Source organism: Poecilia latipinna, unplaced genomic scaffold, assembly GCF_001443285.1.
Source record: "Poecilia latipinna isolate Pla-1442-1.1 unplaced genomic scaffold, P_latipinna-1.0 Scaffold191, whole genome shotgun sequence".
Lineage (NCBI taxonomy): Eukaryota > Metazoa > Chordata > Actinopteri > Cyprinodontiformes > Poeciliidae > Poecilia > Poecilia latipinna.
Genome location: NW_015112807.1, coordinates 157,263 through 173,941, shown reverse-complemented (window position 1 = coordinate 173,941; position 16,679 = coordinate 157,263). Strand labels below are relative to the sequence as shown.

General features: G+C 41.0%; 2 protein-coding genes across 4 annotated transcripts; one reads left to right on the top strand and one right to left on the bottom strand.

Annotated features, from left to right (window-relative positions):
- The first annotated feature begins 3,900 nt into the window (after nucleotides 1-3,900).
- On the top strand, nucleotides 3,901-9,281 carry napbb (N-ethylmaleimide-sensitive factor attachment protein, beta b). The gene is made up of 11 exons (XM_015030749.1): nucleotides 3,901-4,128; nucleotides 5,403-5,482; nucleotides 5,660-5,776; nucleotides 6,436-6,482; nucleotides 6,874-6,951; nucleotides 7,054-7,109; nucleotides 7,268-7,352; nucleotides 7,436-7,540; nucleotides 7,621-7,689; nucleotides 7,805-7,855; nucleotides 8,153-9,281. The coding sequence occupies exons 1-11, from the start codon at nucleotides 4,028-4,030 to the stop codon at nucleotides 8,252-8,254; spliced, it is 891 nt and encodes a 296-aa protein (XP_014886235.1). The 5' UTR covers nucleotides 3,901-4,027; the 3' UTR covers nucleotides 8,255-9,281.
- Nucleotides 8,440-15,453, bottom strand: gzf1 (GDNF-inducible zinc finger protein 1). 3 transcript variants are annotated; one of them, XM_015030747.1, is made up of 8 exons: nucleotides 15,387-15,453; nucleotides 11,943-12,925; nucleotides 11,672-11,855; nucleotides 11,416-11,582; nucleotides 11,107-11,201; nucleotides 10,836-11,003; nucleotides 10,597-10,754; nucleotides 8,440-10,504 (listed from the first exon to the last, which is right to left on the bottom strand). In XM_015030747.1, exons 2-8 carry the CDS (start codon nucleotides 12,908-12,910, stop codon nucleotides 9,791-9,793), a joined length of 2,454 nt encoding a protein of 817 aa, XP_014886233.1. In that variant the 5' UTR covers nucleotides 12,911-12,925; nucleotides 15,387-15,453; the 3' UTR covers nucleotides 8,440-9,790. The 3 variants fall into 3 exon arrangements, with proteins under 3 accessions (XP_014886233.1, XP_014886234.1, XP_014886232.1); XM_015030748.1 differs by lacking the exon at nucleotides 15,387-15,453 and adding an exon at nucleotides 15,223-15,351; XM_015030746.1 differs by lacking the exon at nucleotides 15,387-15,453 and adding an exon at nucleotides 14,329-14,730.
- Between the last annotated feature and the right edge of the window lie 1,226 nt (nucleotides 15,454-16,679).

Here is a 16,679-nt window from a genome sequence, read left to right as displayed (position 1 = left end):
GAAAAAAACAAAAAAAGGGTTTGGTTAAAAAAATTGGCCTTGAGTTTTTCCAAAAAAAAAAAAAAAAAAAAAAAAAAAAACAATTCACAGTTGTTGGCCAGATTCATTCTTCTGTTTATGTCCCATCTGGCCCTGGAGTTAAATGGAGCCACGTTTGGGAAATTTAGCCAAAAAAAAAAAAAAAAGTCAGCAATCCATGTAGGTGTACAAGTTAATGGTGGATCAAAGTGAAGCTTGATGCAGATGAGACTTTACATGCTGAAAGATTTTTTTTTTTTGTGCCATTATCCTTTGAACAGTAGAATGGAAAAAAAAAATGTGACAATGTGTTTTTAGAAATCAGTGGAGCGACGGGTCGCATTAGCATTCTGCAAACAGTGCTGGTTGCCAATATTTAATACCCTTTTTTTTTTTTTTTTTTCTAGTGGAGCAACTTGATGCACTTTAAAAACCACCTTAAGAATAATTAAATTCCTCTTGATAAAGTGTGATTGAAAGCACTTGTTCCACCTTTTTTTCTTATGGCTTTAAGATTTTATTAACTTTAGTTATTTTCGGCTATTATTCTGCATTGCATATTGTATGTACTGTATGATTTAGCTTCACATTTACTTGAGGTAAGCAGATGAATGTTTTTGCAACAGTGCACATGCAAACCACAGCCTTATGGGGGATTTTGTTGTTATTGTGCTTTGTTTCAGCATGAGCAATCTGTCACTTTGTCATTTGAAATAGACTTGTGTAAAAAAAAAAAAGAAAAAAAAATGTTTGGATTGTCGTTCCCACCTCCTGGTGAATCTGTTTCACCGGTTATTCTCTGGTTGGGCTTACACAGCTCTGTAATATGTTTTGTACAGTACCCGTCTTATGATCAGCAGTGTGAACACTGCCACATGCTTTCCTTGAATGTATATGGATGAATAACTGAGCCATGTGTACAATACTAACGCATGGAATGTAAATAAACTCGCACACTTCCTCATTTCTGGTCTCCGTGCTGATTCAGCTCAACTTGTCCTGACGCTAAACCGGCGAATTGCAAACGCAAACCTGGAGCCAGCATGTTTGTAAAGTGGTTTCAATTTAAACGATACGTCTGCAGGTGTTTTTTGCAAGACCTTCAGTCACTCTTTTTACAATTTCTTTACGCTGCAAATGTAATCTCTTCATGTATCAGGTGTTTTAAAATCAGACTTGGACTATACAATTCATTGTGCAATCAAGGACTAAATGTTGAATGCACTTAAACACATACCAGACACTGCTGATACTACGCTTTCTACAAAACCCCAGTAAAAATGACGCATAACTTGAATTACATTTCTATTGTGTCGCACCTTTTTATATTTTCAGGTTCTTTAAAGAATTCAGAGATACTGCAAAAGGAGCTAGAATATTCTCTTATGGAAATTTATTTCATAATAAATTTCATAAAGTCTCCCCTTATTGATCATTCTTTCCTTCCCTTGCATTCTTAATTTTTTACTTTCTTAATTCCTTCTTTTCCATTTGTTTCTTCCTTGTTGCTTTCTGTTAATCTTCCCTGTTTTACTTGCTTCCAATTTCAGTTTTTTTTTCTGTTTTCTAAACCCTTCCCACAGCAGAAATATCTGGTATTAACCCAAAGTGATATTTCCTATTTTCCATTTCAAACCGTATGTGAAGGATTGGGAACTCTGGAAAGTTTGGATCAATATTACATTTCTAATATAAAAAAAAAAAAATCTGCAGGAGCCACGTAAACAGCTATTTGAATGCAAATAACTGCATATTTTTATGTTATCAAACCACTGAAGGCGCCATTAGTTTTACCAGTGCAGCTTCAACTAGGTTTTATACTTGCGGCAACCAGAATGAAACTGACTTTCATCGTCAAAAGTTGTTTCTATGTAGTAGTTTAAGTCCTCTGGGACAGATCAACAAAAACTGACATTTAACATGAATTAGTCATGTTTGATTTTTTTTTAAGAGCACGTATTTTGATATAATTGATAAACATTATATACAACTGGTCAAACATTCACCATCATCATGTCGCCTTCAGGCTCTGTAATTTTAGGATCCTGGTCACAAAATCCGATACTGAGTGTGGATAATTGCATAACTGATGTGAGTGTGAATGCCCGACACTTGGAATTCAATAGTCTCACAAATATTGCACCCACACAATCCTATGCACACATATTGATATCTGATCTTGCCACTCTGACGTGAGTACAACGATACGAGCGCTACCAGTGACACATTTGAGCACAGTGGGGGTTTAAACCTCTCGCACAGTAACGCATGTATCTTAAATGACAGAGTTTATGGTTGGACAAATTCTCGGTAATGAGGTCACACCTACCAGCTCTGCTGCTTTATCAGGCATGTGAAGAACATAGTCTCCAGTATCTCCAGTTTCCGGAGAGCAAAAAATACAGCTAAAACATATCACCGTGCATGCTAAGAAAGTGGCATAAAATGCAAGTACTAGTGCCATTACATAATTGAAACAGCTTGGTTGCTTTCATTTCCTGAAGTCTTTAAAGTCATGCCAAACCGCTGTCTCCTGTGACTCGTGTGTCAATATTTGTGTTGCCAGGCACTGGAGAATCTAAAATGGCATCAGACTTTGTTCGCCTGAATATGCACTGGCACATCGGGGCCAGACTAAAAGGTTGTCAGTAATGTGTAACTGAGGAGCAGAATAAGCCAAATTTATGCTGAAAATGTATGTAAACAGTATACTGTTTCGCAGCGCCGATTTCACATGACAATTTAGGCTTTTTGCTGCAGGCAGCCACATCAAGATGGCTGAGAAGATAATGGTGATTACAAATGATAGGACCGGGGAATTCTTTGCTCCAAAACGTATGGCATCGACACGCCGACGATAAGAAAAGATAAACTGCCTCAGTCGATGAAGTTGTGCACGTCGTCGTGGGCCACGATTCGGTTTGAAGAAACACGATCACAGTCATCAGTAAAGTTGATGTGACATGCACAGATAGAATCTGTTTCTTTCTTTCCTCCTTCCTCCCTTTCTTTTTTTTACATTTCTTTCTTTTCTTCTTTGTTTCTTCTCATAAATTAAATAGCTGTGGGATGTGTGGTTTAGTCATTTACATAACAGCAAGAAGCCCTGATGGTGTGAGGGTTCATGTCGTCTGGTGATTGTCTGGCCAGTATCGCCGTGAACTTTTGGTTTTATCATCACTGATTAGTGTTTATTTTTGCAACACCCTTAGTTGTGCATATTAGCTCAACAAAATGTATTTGATAAGGTTTTACAATTTAGATTGACGCTCATATTACTGACACATCCCCGCAGTCTCTGTATCAAAATTATTTATGCCACTGTGAAAAGTATATCAAAACTTTACATTATAAGCAACACTCTAAAAGATCTTTACAGACATATTGCAGTTAATTTCTCTTGATAGAAATCAGAATTTGATTAAACAAAACACACACTTAAAAAATGTTATAACTTTGTTGGGATGTCAATATTGTGGTGGCTCCTGAAATCGACAACAGTTAAATGTGTCTTAATACCTGAAGGCTGTTGAGATTCACTACGTTAGAAACAAAAGTCTCTCATGGTGTTTTAGCGCCCTCTGCTGACAAATAAACCACTTGCAAAACTGCAAACTGTGCCTTTTTTTTTAAAGTCCAGATATCCATAAATGTTGTATTTATCTGTGGAGAAATTCATAACACACTATTACTATATACGCCTAAATATTATTCATAGTACTGGAAGAAATCTCTATATTGGGAAATGCGCCGACGTGTTACGTAACACGGGGGTGATAAAAATCCAGATTCTTTTTCCATTGGGAGTCGTAGTTTCTGTCACGACGACACCGAGCGTTGTTGGTATGTAAAGAACTCAAGCTCCCATGATGCCACGCTTCCTAAAGCCACAAGCTGGGTTACGCCTACGCTAAATCGACTGTAATCCTTACTGTACAAAACTGAATCCTCTGCGGGTATTTTTAATTTTTCCTGCGGCTACAAGTTTTCCTCTAAATAGGCTAAAGAAATGGACAACTCCGGCAAAGAAAAGGAAGCCATTCAGCTAATGGCGGACGCTGACAAAAAAGTCAAGTCCTCCGGCTCCTTTTTGGGAGGGATGTTTGGAGGGTAAGACAGCACTGCACCAAAGAACAGCTAGCAAGTATCAGCAGCAAACTTGGCACGAAGCCCAAATCTACCTTTCATATTGTATAAGGCCAAATTATAATACTAATAGTGAAATATTGTACTTATTTGTTAAACCAAGAAGGTGACCTATGACTTTAGTTGTGAAAAGCCCTGTAAACCAGCTTGCTAAGTTAGCTGTTATCAATGTAAACAAAGCAGCAAAGCAAGACTTTCTATTGCATTATGGGCAGCAGAGTCATCATATAGCCTCAGAGGGTTATAGTGTGCTACACTTTAGCTAGAATATTCTCTATTATGTAAATAAGTCGTTTAAAACAATGAATGAGTGGCGTTCACATTTAAGTAGCTTCTCTCTGCATTAGCTGATATATTAAAACAAAACGCCTTTAAATGCAAACCATTGTCCTAAATCTATACATAAAAAAATTATTCCTGCATAGTTTAAAACCCAGATGATCCTCGGATCTGTACTTCTAAACCAATTGATTAAACAAAAGGTGTGTTAATCCCTAGAGGTGCTATAAAGACATGGCCCTGCACAAGAGCAGATTCTCTTATAGGGGAAATAACGTAAGGCTTCCAAGTTTTTCGAAACAAACAAACGAAAAACAGCCTGCCTTCAAATTATATCCACTCAAATTTTAAAGCAGGTTTAGGCTATGTAGGTATTTAAGAATGGCAGAGGAGCAAAACCACAAAGACACGACCGCCCATGTATACTGAAAGCTCAGATAAGAATAACATTAATCAGAGAAGCAGATAAAAGGCCTGTAGGAACTAAGAAGGAGCTGCAAAGATCCATTGATCAGATGGGAGAATCTGTTGCAACAACTCTTAGCCTTGCATCTCACGAATCTGGCCTAGAAGAGAGCTACAAGAAATCCTGCATAAAGTTTATCACAAGTCATGCAAGACATTCAGAAAACATGCAAAAATTGTGTTCTGTAAAAGTCTAAAAGGATCATTATTGGAACAGATTTGAAAATTGCTTTTCAATTCCATTCAACCTATCCAAGCACGTGCTATTTAGCAAGAAATAAGCAATTTGGGCACACTTTTTTTTTTTTTTTTTTTTTTTTTTTTTTTTGTCTCTGGATGTACAAAACCTGCAGAGAAATACTCAGAAAACAATTGCAATTGCATCAAATGGTAGTTCTACAATTGTCTCAGGGGGCAGGTTGGAAATGATGGTACTCCTCCTTGCATACAAACACCAACAATATTTGTTTTCTTCTTCCTCTTCACTTCCCTAGAGGGCAACACAAAGTGGAGGAGGCGTGTGAGATGTACTGCAGAGCTGCCAACATGTTCAAGATGGCCAAGAACTGGAGCGGTAAATGGATGTCCAACATAACAATTTTAAGCATTCTTTTAGAAGGGTGTGGGATAAATGTGGTACTTGTCTGGTCAAGATTCAAGAAACTGCATGCCAAAGTCAGAGAATAAGCTAGATAGTAGTGTGTCAGTTTGAATGCCAGTTCTTGCTGGGTTTTTTTTTTTTTTTTTGCAGCTTCTGGAAATGCCTTCTGCAAGGCTGCACGTCTGCATATGCAGCTGCAGAACAAACATGACTGTGCCACCAGTTTCATTGACGCAGGGAATGCTTACAAGAAGTCTGACCCTAATGGTAAGACGTGAATACATCCACATGTGATATGAGCGTGGGGGAAACCTTGCTAACGTTCTTTTTGACTCTGACTCTGTATCCCTGCGATGAACTCTTACACTCTTTGTATCAAAGTATATAAAAAATAATACTTTTTCTAGCTATCATAGCTGTTAGTTTTTATTTTCCTCATGCTCTCATGTTGATATGTCCAGATTTTGAACCCAAAATTGTCAAGAGTGAATAAAGGCCGTTTCCTAAAAATGAAACGAGTGATAAAACAACTTTAACTTTCTGCACAAAACATCTGACTGAACAGCAGTAGAACTGTAATCCAAATGTGTGTGCATTAATTGATTGATTTATTTTTGCATCTGTAATTGGATAATTCTGATCTGTCAGAGTGAATTGGTGGAGTCAAAACATTTAAGAATTGCTTTAGTTGTTTTCAGCTTAATGAGCATCAGAGGTCCTTAGAAGTCTACTTTGATAATTCAGTTGATAAAGACCAACATTGTCATCCTTTAATTCTCCTACATATCTCAAAAGCAAAAAAAGTAACTTTTAATAAATCTGAAAATATCCGATTTTCTACTATTCACCCCATTTTATTCATATGAAACAGAAGAGCTGTAATGTACTGTCTAACTGTTCCCTCCTCTTTCCTTTATGCTGCTAAGAGGCAATCAAGTGTTTAAATGCTGCCATCGATATATACACAGACATGGTAAGACGCACTTGGAACGTGACCGTCGCCTGTTTCTGCTTCGTCTCCGTGTGTTTTGACGTTTCGGTTTCTGGATGTCGCCTGTAATTTCCTTTGTGTAAACGGCGCTGTGTGCGACGTCACCTGGAAGTTTACAGACGCAAACACAAAGGATTTAAAAAAAAAATATATATTTTTTTTCATTCAGTTTAGTTATCGTCTCTGCCCAAAAAAATCTGGATTTAAGTTTTATTTCACAATGTTAAGAGTGCAGAAAACGTTTTAACTGCGAAGTCACAAGGTACTTCTTCCATGATGATGCCCTGGATTAAGCGTGGATTCTCTTCCGTTGATTGGTGTGGCGTCTCCCGTTAGATCCGGTGTGTAATGATTTTTCCTCTTCCTCCTCCAGGGAAGATTTACCATCGCTGCCAAACATCACATCAGTATCGCAGAAATCTATGAGTCTGAGCTGGTGGATATCGAAAAGGTGATGCAATCGGAGGAAAAGAAATTCCGCCAGCCGTTTTAATACATCTGCTGTAAATTATTTTATTTTTGTTTGTGTTTTTTTTTTTTCTTTTCTTTAAAGGCTATTGCTCATTATGAGCAAGCAGCAGACTACTACAAAGGAGAGGAGTCAAACAGGTACCGTTCCTAATTGCGGACCTTTTTATTTAAACTGAATTCTTTCATTGGGGTCAAACACAGTCTAAACAGTCGATGTGAAACAGTTGATTTTTCAAACTTAGCCTGTGTTACTTTACGTAATCGATCACGTGTCGGTGACGCCTCTCTCTCTTTAGCTCTGCAAACAAGTGTCTGCTGAAAGTGGGAGCTTACTGCGCTCAGCTGGAGCAATACCAGAAGGCCATAGAGATCTACGAGCAGGTGTGTACTTCAAATTCCCCCCCGCTTTGTTTCCAACAACCCCTCCATCCTGCTAACGTTTGCCTGATCTGAATGCTATCGAGGTCGGAGCCAACACGATGGACAACCCGCTGCTGAAATACAGCGCTAAAGAGTATTTCTTCAAGGCGTCCCTGTGTCATTTCATTGTCGACGAGCTCAACGCCAAGGTAAGTCCACACCTCTGAGGTCCACCGTTGGTTTGGGGGACCGTGTTGCCGAGGCTGATGTGTATATTCTGCCTGGACAGATTGCTGTTGAGAAATATGAGGAGATGTTTCCTGCTTTCTCAGACTCCAGAGAATGCAAGTTGTTGAAGGTAACTCTGAGTTAAACCTCTGACGGATTCAAAGGCAAAAATACTTTCCTGATCCCGAAGGGAGTTATCTGGTTAACGTCTGGTAGTAACTTCCTTCTTGCGTTCGGTTGAACAGAAACTTCTCGAGGCTCACGAGGAACAGAACAGCGAGGCCTTTACAGAAGCGGTGAGTCTTCACATTCCCCATTTTAACCAGTTTTCTTTCTTTTTTTAATTTACATATCATCACGTCACAATCACAATCTCGCAATTTCAGCTCTGCGCATTTTTACATTTGTATTTGTCAAGACAATTGGATTTCATTTCTTCATTGATTTAATTCTATTTCAGAGTTGTTGCTACTTTGTGTGGATTTGTCGCACAAAGTCCCAATGAAACTCTCTCTTCTTTAACTCGAAAGGGTTGGGAGTGATTTTTGAAGGCGCTGTCATTTATTGTGTGCCTCTTCTTAACCTGTTTGCAGGTGAAGGAGTTCGACTCGATCTCCCGTCTGGACCAGTGGCACACCACCCTCCTACTGCGCATCAAAAAGACCATCCAGGGTGATGAAGGGGATTTGAAATAAATAATAAAAAAAAAAAAACTCAGGTTAGGGTTGCAGCATGAACCATCACGCAGCAGGGTGATGGTTCCATCACGCATGCTTTCACACACACACATGCACGCACTTCAGAGCACTCTTTCACACTCCCCTCGCTGTTACCATATCGGTTCGGGAGCGTCCGCTGACCTCTTTTTTTTTTTTGTTTAACTTTTCCAATGCTCACTGTTATAAGAAGCGCTACATGTTGTTTTTGTTACCAGCTTATCCAAATCCAGTCAGAATGTAAATCCTCTCGCCCTCACCTCTGAACAGAGGATTGCTGCATACCTTTCTCAGCTTATATCCTCCTGAAGGGGGTTTCAGAATCTGACGCTAGTACCGAGAGGCTCTGCATGTTTTCTACCGTTTCTTTCTTAGTCGGACGAGGCTTTTTTGTATTTTAAATCCATGTCGGCGTGCAAACCTGTTTGATTTACGCAACGGGCCAGTTTGTGATCATTTTCAGGAATCCTTTGTTGCATAGCGCTAGAGGAGACGATCAAACCCACGCTCTCAGTACTGAGTAATGCATCGAAGCCGTTTCCATCCCCCCCCCCATCCCTTCTCTTGAAACTTGGCAATGATATGCACAAGTTTTGACTGTTATATATTTGTATCTGAATAAATGAAATCATGATTTTATTATTTTTTTTCTTAAAACTCTAGGATGTGTTTGCCGTGGCGAGACTTTGTTTGCACCTGTAAGATGTATAGTTTGAATGTAAAACGCATTCTTTACTCTTAAATAAAGAGCACCGGCACGAGGCCCCTTCCTCCTTATGTCACTTGAATGTGTATTTTGATGTAGTGCACCTTCCAAGCAGCCGGTTGCTTAGCATGTCATTGTGTTGTGTACATTCACTAGTGTTAGCGAAACCAAAGTTTTTACAAATGGAACAGAAAAAGAAGCAGAAACTCTGTATTTACCTTCTTCCATGTGGAACAACAATAGGCTGTGGATATGAAATGTATGCCTGTTAAAATTAAGAATAATAAAGATTAAGTTCAATGCCGTGGCGTTTGTGAGCTTACATGTCAATCACCTGTTTATTTTTATTTATTTTTTGTAAATCCAGACATTTTAGTTGCTCTCAATACCACACTCTTCATCGCCTTGAATGTTGGGGCTAAATTGTTATGCAAGCTCTCACAATTAAATTGTATATAAATGAAATGCAAGCGATTTTAAATATGCATCGTCATAATTTACTAAAATACTTAAGTGCATGGGTAAGATATGAGAATAAGAAGAGATGAAATGGTAAAGTACATGTACAAAACGGGTAAAAGCTTGCACAAAGGGAAAATAAACCAGGACCAAAAAAAAAAAAAAAAACAAAGCGTCACCTGCTACCTGACAACTATTACACAGTCTGATGCATAGTAGTAAGAATAAATTGAAATGAAGCACTGCTGTTATCAGTACAACATTGATTTTAAATGACACCAAAATCTTTACATGAGCCTTTATGTCATAATGCCGCAAAATCTTTAACCACAGCACAAAGAAAGATTCTTCTACACAGAGCTTTGGTCTTTGGTGGTTTCTGCTTCATCTGCCGTCTTGTTCTGTCCATCGTCCAGGAGTTGTTCCTGTTCTTTTCCATGAAGCCCCTCCCCAACAATCACAGTCTCTATGTCTGGGTGCATCTTGTCGCTCTCGGAGGTTGGATTGTTTTCCGAAGGTGGAGCTAGAACCGCCTGTGCAGCAGCCGCTTCCAGCAGAGACGTCGTGGAGATGTCTGACGCCAGCAAGGTCTCAGAAACGGGGACGGAGAGTGTGGGAACAGACAGAGAGCTGGACGGAGCTTCAGAGGACAACGTCTGAGCTACGGACACCGGGATGGAAAAGGGCACGGCGATGGCCGAACCATCTAACGTGATGGCGCTTGTGCCGATGGGCTGGATCTGCGTCCCCGGCGGGACCTCGGTGTGGATGACGGCGATGGCGCCGACGCCGCCGTGGCTGACCAGAGTGATGGCTCCGTGCCTGGCCCAGTCAGCTGGGAGAGTCACCGGCTCAGTCGGAACCACCACGGTTTCTGTGCTGCTTTTGTCCGCATCGTCAACGGCGTGAACGGTGGGAACCGGGGAGGAAGAGCTTTTGCTGGCCGTGCTCCTTTTCTCCTCCGATCCTCCCTTTTCTTTTGTAGGAGACTTGGGCTTCTTCTCCTCCACGTTTCCCTCCAGCACAACCAGGTAGGTCTTCCACGGCACATCCGAGCCATGGATCTGTTTCAGCAACCAGAACAAGAGAATCAATGCTCCCGCCTCAAACGCGGATGCTTCTTTTTCTGCCGTTTGGCGAGAGAAGGCGTACTCACCATAGTGTGCCTGCGCAGGGTGGACTTGTCAGTAAAGGTGCGTTTACAGAGGCCACACATGTAGGGCTTCTCTCCCGTATGGATCCGCTGGTGCCTCTGCAGCGCATTGAGCTGAGTGAAGTGCTTATCACAGGACTTGCAGCTGTACGGACGCTCGCCTGAGCAGCAAAATTTAGAAAGTGAATCAAGAGTGAACGAAAACAATTCCTTGTACTCCAAATGTGTCTGAGGAACTATACCCGTGTGAATTTTCAAATGCTGGTTGAGAGAGTTCCTCTGGGCGAAGCCTCTGCCGCAGTGCTCACACTTGTACGGCTTGGAGCCTGTGTGGATGTTGGAGTGATGTCTCAGGTACTCCTTGGATGCAAAGCTTTTACCACAGGATTCACACATGAAAGGTTTTTCCCCTAAAGCAGCAGAGGATTTGTTTAGTCAGCCATCTTTGTTCAAAGTCAAACTCAAATCTGGAAAAATGTTTGTGAAATTCTTTTTTTTTTTTTTTTTTTTTACCTGTGTGTGATCTCTTGTGATAGGCCAACATGTGCCTTTGAGAGAACCGGGAGTCACACAAGTCACATGCATAGGGCTTCTCTCCTGTATGTGTCCTACACACACATGAACACACTTACTGAACACTAGTCGTGATTCCATGACTAGCAAATGTGATCTTATCCACTTAATCAAAACACTTCAAGGAGATTTTAAGAAACGGGCACGAATACCTCCAAGTAACTTTAAATTACAACGCAAAGATAACCAGAAGTCGCATTTTAAGGCTGAAATCCTACATACGAGCTGGAAAGAGGGCAAAACTGCTACCTGTGATGCATCTTGAGCGCAGAGTTCTGGGTAAACTTGGCCCCGCAGACGGTGCACTCGTAGGGCTTCAAGCCCGTGTGCGTCCTCTCGTGAAGCAACAAGGCCGCTCTGGAGCTGAGGGACTTCCCGCATTCGGCGCACACGTGCCTCATGTTCCTTTCATGTACCTGAGACACAACAGGAAATATTGAGCTTATTATGCAGACGGGAAAAAAAAAGACAAAGAGGGGGCATGCAAAGTTTTGTCACTCCTCACCTGTCGTTTATGGCGGACGACGTCCTTCTTCCGTTTGAAGGTCTTGCTGCAGGAGTCGCAGGCGAAGAGCCTCTCGTTGCTGTGGACGTGCTTCTCGTGGATCTTCAGATTGCTGCTGTTGGCGAAGGTCTGCATGCAAGTCTCACAGCGGTGGATGACGTGGGCTTTCACTCCGTGGTATGTGCTAGGGAAAGGAACAGGTCAGCTCACAGCCGACACCACAGGGGACTTTGGTGAAAGTTAGTAGGACACAGGACAGCGACCCAGTTACCTGATGTGCTTCAAGTAGCTTTTCTCATAATGGAAAGTCCGCTGGCACTTGTTACAGCTGAACTGGGCCTTGGATATCCTTTTAACTTCCTCCTCAGACTGTCCTTCCTCATCTTCGTCGTCCTCCTCCTCCTCTTCGTCCACATACAAAGAGTCTTGAGGGTCGTTACTCTGTGCGTCTTCCTCAAAGTCCAGGTTATCTGAGGCTCTGCTCTCGATATTCTCCTGTTCCTCGCTCAAGTCTTCTTCGTTCTCTGGTTCAGAATCTTCTCCGGTTCTGTCCTCAGATTCATTCGCTTGGTTTTTATCTTTAGGATCACCTTTCAAAGAGTAACGCAAGCGCCTCTGGAGCACCTTACGGCCTGCCAGCTTCAGTTTCAACTTTTTTACTTGGTTGGTTGTTTTCCTTTGAAAGGTTTTCACCTTCAGCTTCCTTTTACGGTCCTGTTTCTTGGGGCTCTGCGACGAAAGCTGCCGCTCAAGAGGTTGCTTCTTTGCATCGACCTTTTCAGCGCCGGGTAATTCTCCTCCTCCATCTTTGACTTTGGAGTCGCAGGTTTTACTTTTGGGCCTTTCCAGAACTCCAGCGCTCAAGGCGTCGCTGCAAACCACCGACAGGCCCTCGCAATCCAGTAGTCGCGCCACTTCTTGAACATCGCCGATCTTATTCCTGGCAACCTCTATCTTACCTGTGTAGACGAACTCCAGGTACTTTGAGAAGTCACTCGAGTGCATGTTTGAGAGCTGTAACTTAGCCCGGTTTGCGTCCTGAGAGAGGAGAATCTTCTGAAAATACCCGCTGGACGCAGCCAGAATCAGCTGGTGGGCTTGAAACTCCTCTACCTCTTCCTGGTAGTTCACTTGGATCGTTACGTCACACAGTTGCCCCTGCATCCTCATTTGATGCAGGGAAGCCAGAAGGTTTTCATGGTGAGACTTTGAGGTGAGCTGGATCACCTTGATCCCCATTTATCACTTCTGGTGCTGAGAAAAACACAAGTGTGGGACATGTTGTTACTCTAAAGATGTCCTATAAGTTCTACAGTATGATTTTTGTTTTTAAATGCGTGTCCCCCCAAGTGTCTGATAGTGACCAGTTTGGGGGAATCTACTCTGAATTTTCTTTTCTTCAGACTGAATGTAAAAAGTACCAAAGAAAAACTTCCAAATAATTCAAAAGGGGAGTATGGAGAATCATAATCAGGAGGTTTAAGTGAACGATGTTAAAGTATTAAAATACTTCAGAGGGAGATTTAGTTTTGTTCTAATTTAAATGTCGAAGAGCACTCTTGAAAAGTTTCTTATTTTACTTCCATAAATCAGAGTTTCAGGTCATATTTTAATAAGAAATAACTTCTGTATTTATAGTTCTTGAAGTCTTTCTTGTGACATTGGAGTTTTTTTTGTTTGTTTGTTTTGTTCTGTTTTTTTTTTGTTTGTTTTTTTTTTGATAAACCACATCATACTGATCCAAAGCACCCCACAAGCATAAAAGAAGCAAGAGCATCAAGAAGACAAAGGGACACACCAAACAGAGCAGGGATTCAATCATGGAGAGGTTTAACACAAGTTTGGAAGTAATTTTCCTACTTTACCATCACAATGGCTAAACATGGTGGTGGCATCATCATGCTGAGGGGATGCTCTGCTTTAGCAAGGACAGGAAAGCTGGCTAGATGGGAAGATGAGTGGAGGTAAATAAAATACTTAAACTTTGTGGCTGTAAAACAGCAAAATGTGACAAAATATCAAGGCTATGAACACTTTGTGAGGTACTGAATCTTTCCTCATCCGTCTCTGGTCTTTGCTGAATCTTTTTGAAATGTTTTTACAAAACACTTTTTAATTTGATTATATTTTATTAATCCTCAACTTTTCCAGTTTTTTTGTTTTGTTTTGTGTTTTTACATTTTTACACACGCCCATTTCATATCGTCCTGTAGAAGACAGAAAACGAGTGAAACAAGCACATTGGAAAGAACATGCTTCCTCGAAGGATGACACATTTTTAGTGATGCTTTCAACACTTTTACATGCACAACATGAATCCGGCTAAGCAATAGTCGTATCTCAAAGTGCAAAAGGCTGCCAGATATTTCTGTAAAGTTGCATTGTTCGTGGCATTTTGTTTCTCTCGCTGCGAGGTGCACCTTCACATGAGCAAACACTCATAATCCATCACTCTGAGTTGACAGCATTGACAGCAGCTCAAGGTAAATGCTAGCGCTAGCATCGCAGACAATAGCTAAATCAGATCTAAAGGCAACACTCGGCTCTTAACGAAGGAACGTGGAGGCTATAACGCAAACTGACTCCGCAGTACACCGCTCACACAGTGACCGTGTGGCATCCAGCAAAACCATTCAACGCGAGTTAAGTTTTCTTACCGTAAGCTCGGTAAAATGGCAGCCCTTCACTTCCACAGCGGAAGGCACTTCCTGCTCAAGTCCCTCACAAAGACCGCTTCCAGGCTTTTCACAGCAGTGACATCCGGTGGCATAGTCGCTGGTTTTGGATTAGTCCTCCGTTTAACCTGTGAAATACCGACTACAAAAGCTTCCTTCGTTTGATTTTAAAATATATCGACCACGATGACGGCGTTACGTAACCGGAATAAAACGAGCGCGTGTAATAATTAGCGATACACGGCGAATCATCTTTGTTTGGCCCTGTGTCGAATTAATTATTATGCAGAAATTTGGCGTTTCTTTTACGTGAATGCATTTTGTTTCAGTACTACTCGTTTTTAACCGTGCTGGACGGGGATTGGGTTGAGAAACACCGACTAATACGGCAGCTGTTTTAAGAACAATTAATGAATAAAGTAAAGTGATATTACCGTAACGTTCAACACAAATAACAGGGAAATTGGTGCGTTTTTCACGCATTGCTCCCCAGCGTCCACACGATGGCGGCATTGCGCAGAGAGGCTGTCTCGTGCCTTAATGACCAGGGAGACGCGAAGACACGTGAGAACCATTCATGTGAGTTTATTACATGTAAAGTTTTTTCTTTACATGACTTGAGTGGCTCTTCCGGAAACCTATGCAAAGGGTGCCTAGTGCAATTTCAAAAACACATGTTATATGAATTGGTTAATTATTATTTTTTTATTTGTTCTTAGGCATATGAGTGTGTGTGTTGCATCATTGTTGAACCTCAAAGTTTGATCCCGTCTCTAGCTTGAAATGTCCTGATCCACTGATGTTTGCGCTCGGTTTTCGCCTGTGCTTGCACTCTAAACATTTCTGGGTTGTTTATTGCTCTTGTTAAGGTCTTACCATATTTAGTAAATTCCTTTGTGTTGAGTTGCTCGCTTATTACGTTTGTTCTATTCGTTTTGTATTCTGGATTAGACTCTTATGTTAGCATAAGTCTTTTTCCCTTTGGGTTTGTAGATCCTTCTGTGTTTGGTTCAACTCTCTGTGTTAATTAGTCTGCTTCCCTCAGCATTCATGCTTTGTATTCTCCCCCATGTGTGTCTGCATCCCTCTGATTAACTCACCTGGTTTCAATGCCACCACCCTTCCTCCTCCTCCTCCTCAGTATTTAAGCTCCTCGGCTTTCATTGTTCTCTGCTGGTTTCTTTCATTGCACTTGCCCTGGTCTTCTGTGCAAGTTAAATTTTTACTCTCATTAAGTCCGTCAAACTCACCATGTTGCTCTCGAGTTCCCGTCCTCCTTTAACTTAAAGTCCTATTAAGTCAGACCCATTTGGTGAACTTACTTCTCAGCACCTCATCGAGTTTTATTTCTGAAATCTTTGACATTTTGATAATAAACCAGGTTAGCAGGGATTACCAAAACTGGTTTGGTTTGCCAACATGGCAGACTGAGAGTGAAAACAAAACCTTAGAAAGAAAGTAATGGTTTATACTAACGTCAGGAAAAACCAAGATGATTGTCACTTCTTCAGCTTCTGATTTTATAACATTTTGAGTGAAACGGTGGCACAATTTGGACCTCAAAGCCACTGCTTCCTTCTGGAATATCACTGAAGAAGTCAAATAAATCAGACTAAACATGAGAAAGAGAAGTCTGGAGCTCCCCAAAGCTGCTTTCTCATTGGGTACTATTTTCAGATGAAGGTGCAGCATTCATCTGTTCAAACTGTTTCAATTGGCCAGGAAGAATTGGGTTCGATAGAGGAACTTTAGTCCAAAATGAGTAAAGGTAATTTTACTTATATAGCACATTTTCAGCAACAAGACAATACAAAGTGCTTTACGGGACTTAACGGGAAATACAAACAAAATAACAAACCAAAAGAAAGAGGAAAAGAAGAAAAAGCTAATAATGTTGATCCAAAGTAAATAAACTAGATACACCTATTCAGGGTTGGTAGATAAGTATAAGTAAGTAAATATCCTCTGGTCTAATTCCTTTTCTGGGTTACGACAGAATAGAAGCAGTAGACCTTGTAAACCGTTATTTACTAGGCAAAATTTGCCAAAGAGTCAAATATTTTTTTTCCGTAGGGTCACAGAACAACAAAATTGACTATTTCATCCTTTTTGAGGTTGCTGATCCCTGATTTAGCTGAAGAAAACCAATCAGGATCACATATCAATATGCATGAAGCTAAAGTTGTTGTAAGAATAAATTATGTTTTTAAACGATCTGTTACAGTTTCTGTGCCAGCCAGCGCATATCAGCTTAAGAAATTGATTTTGGCGTTATCTCTTCAACACAGGGAGGAAAACTAGTTCTACAGGGACACGGGGCCCCGATGGCCCGC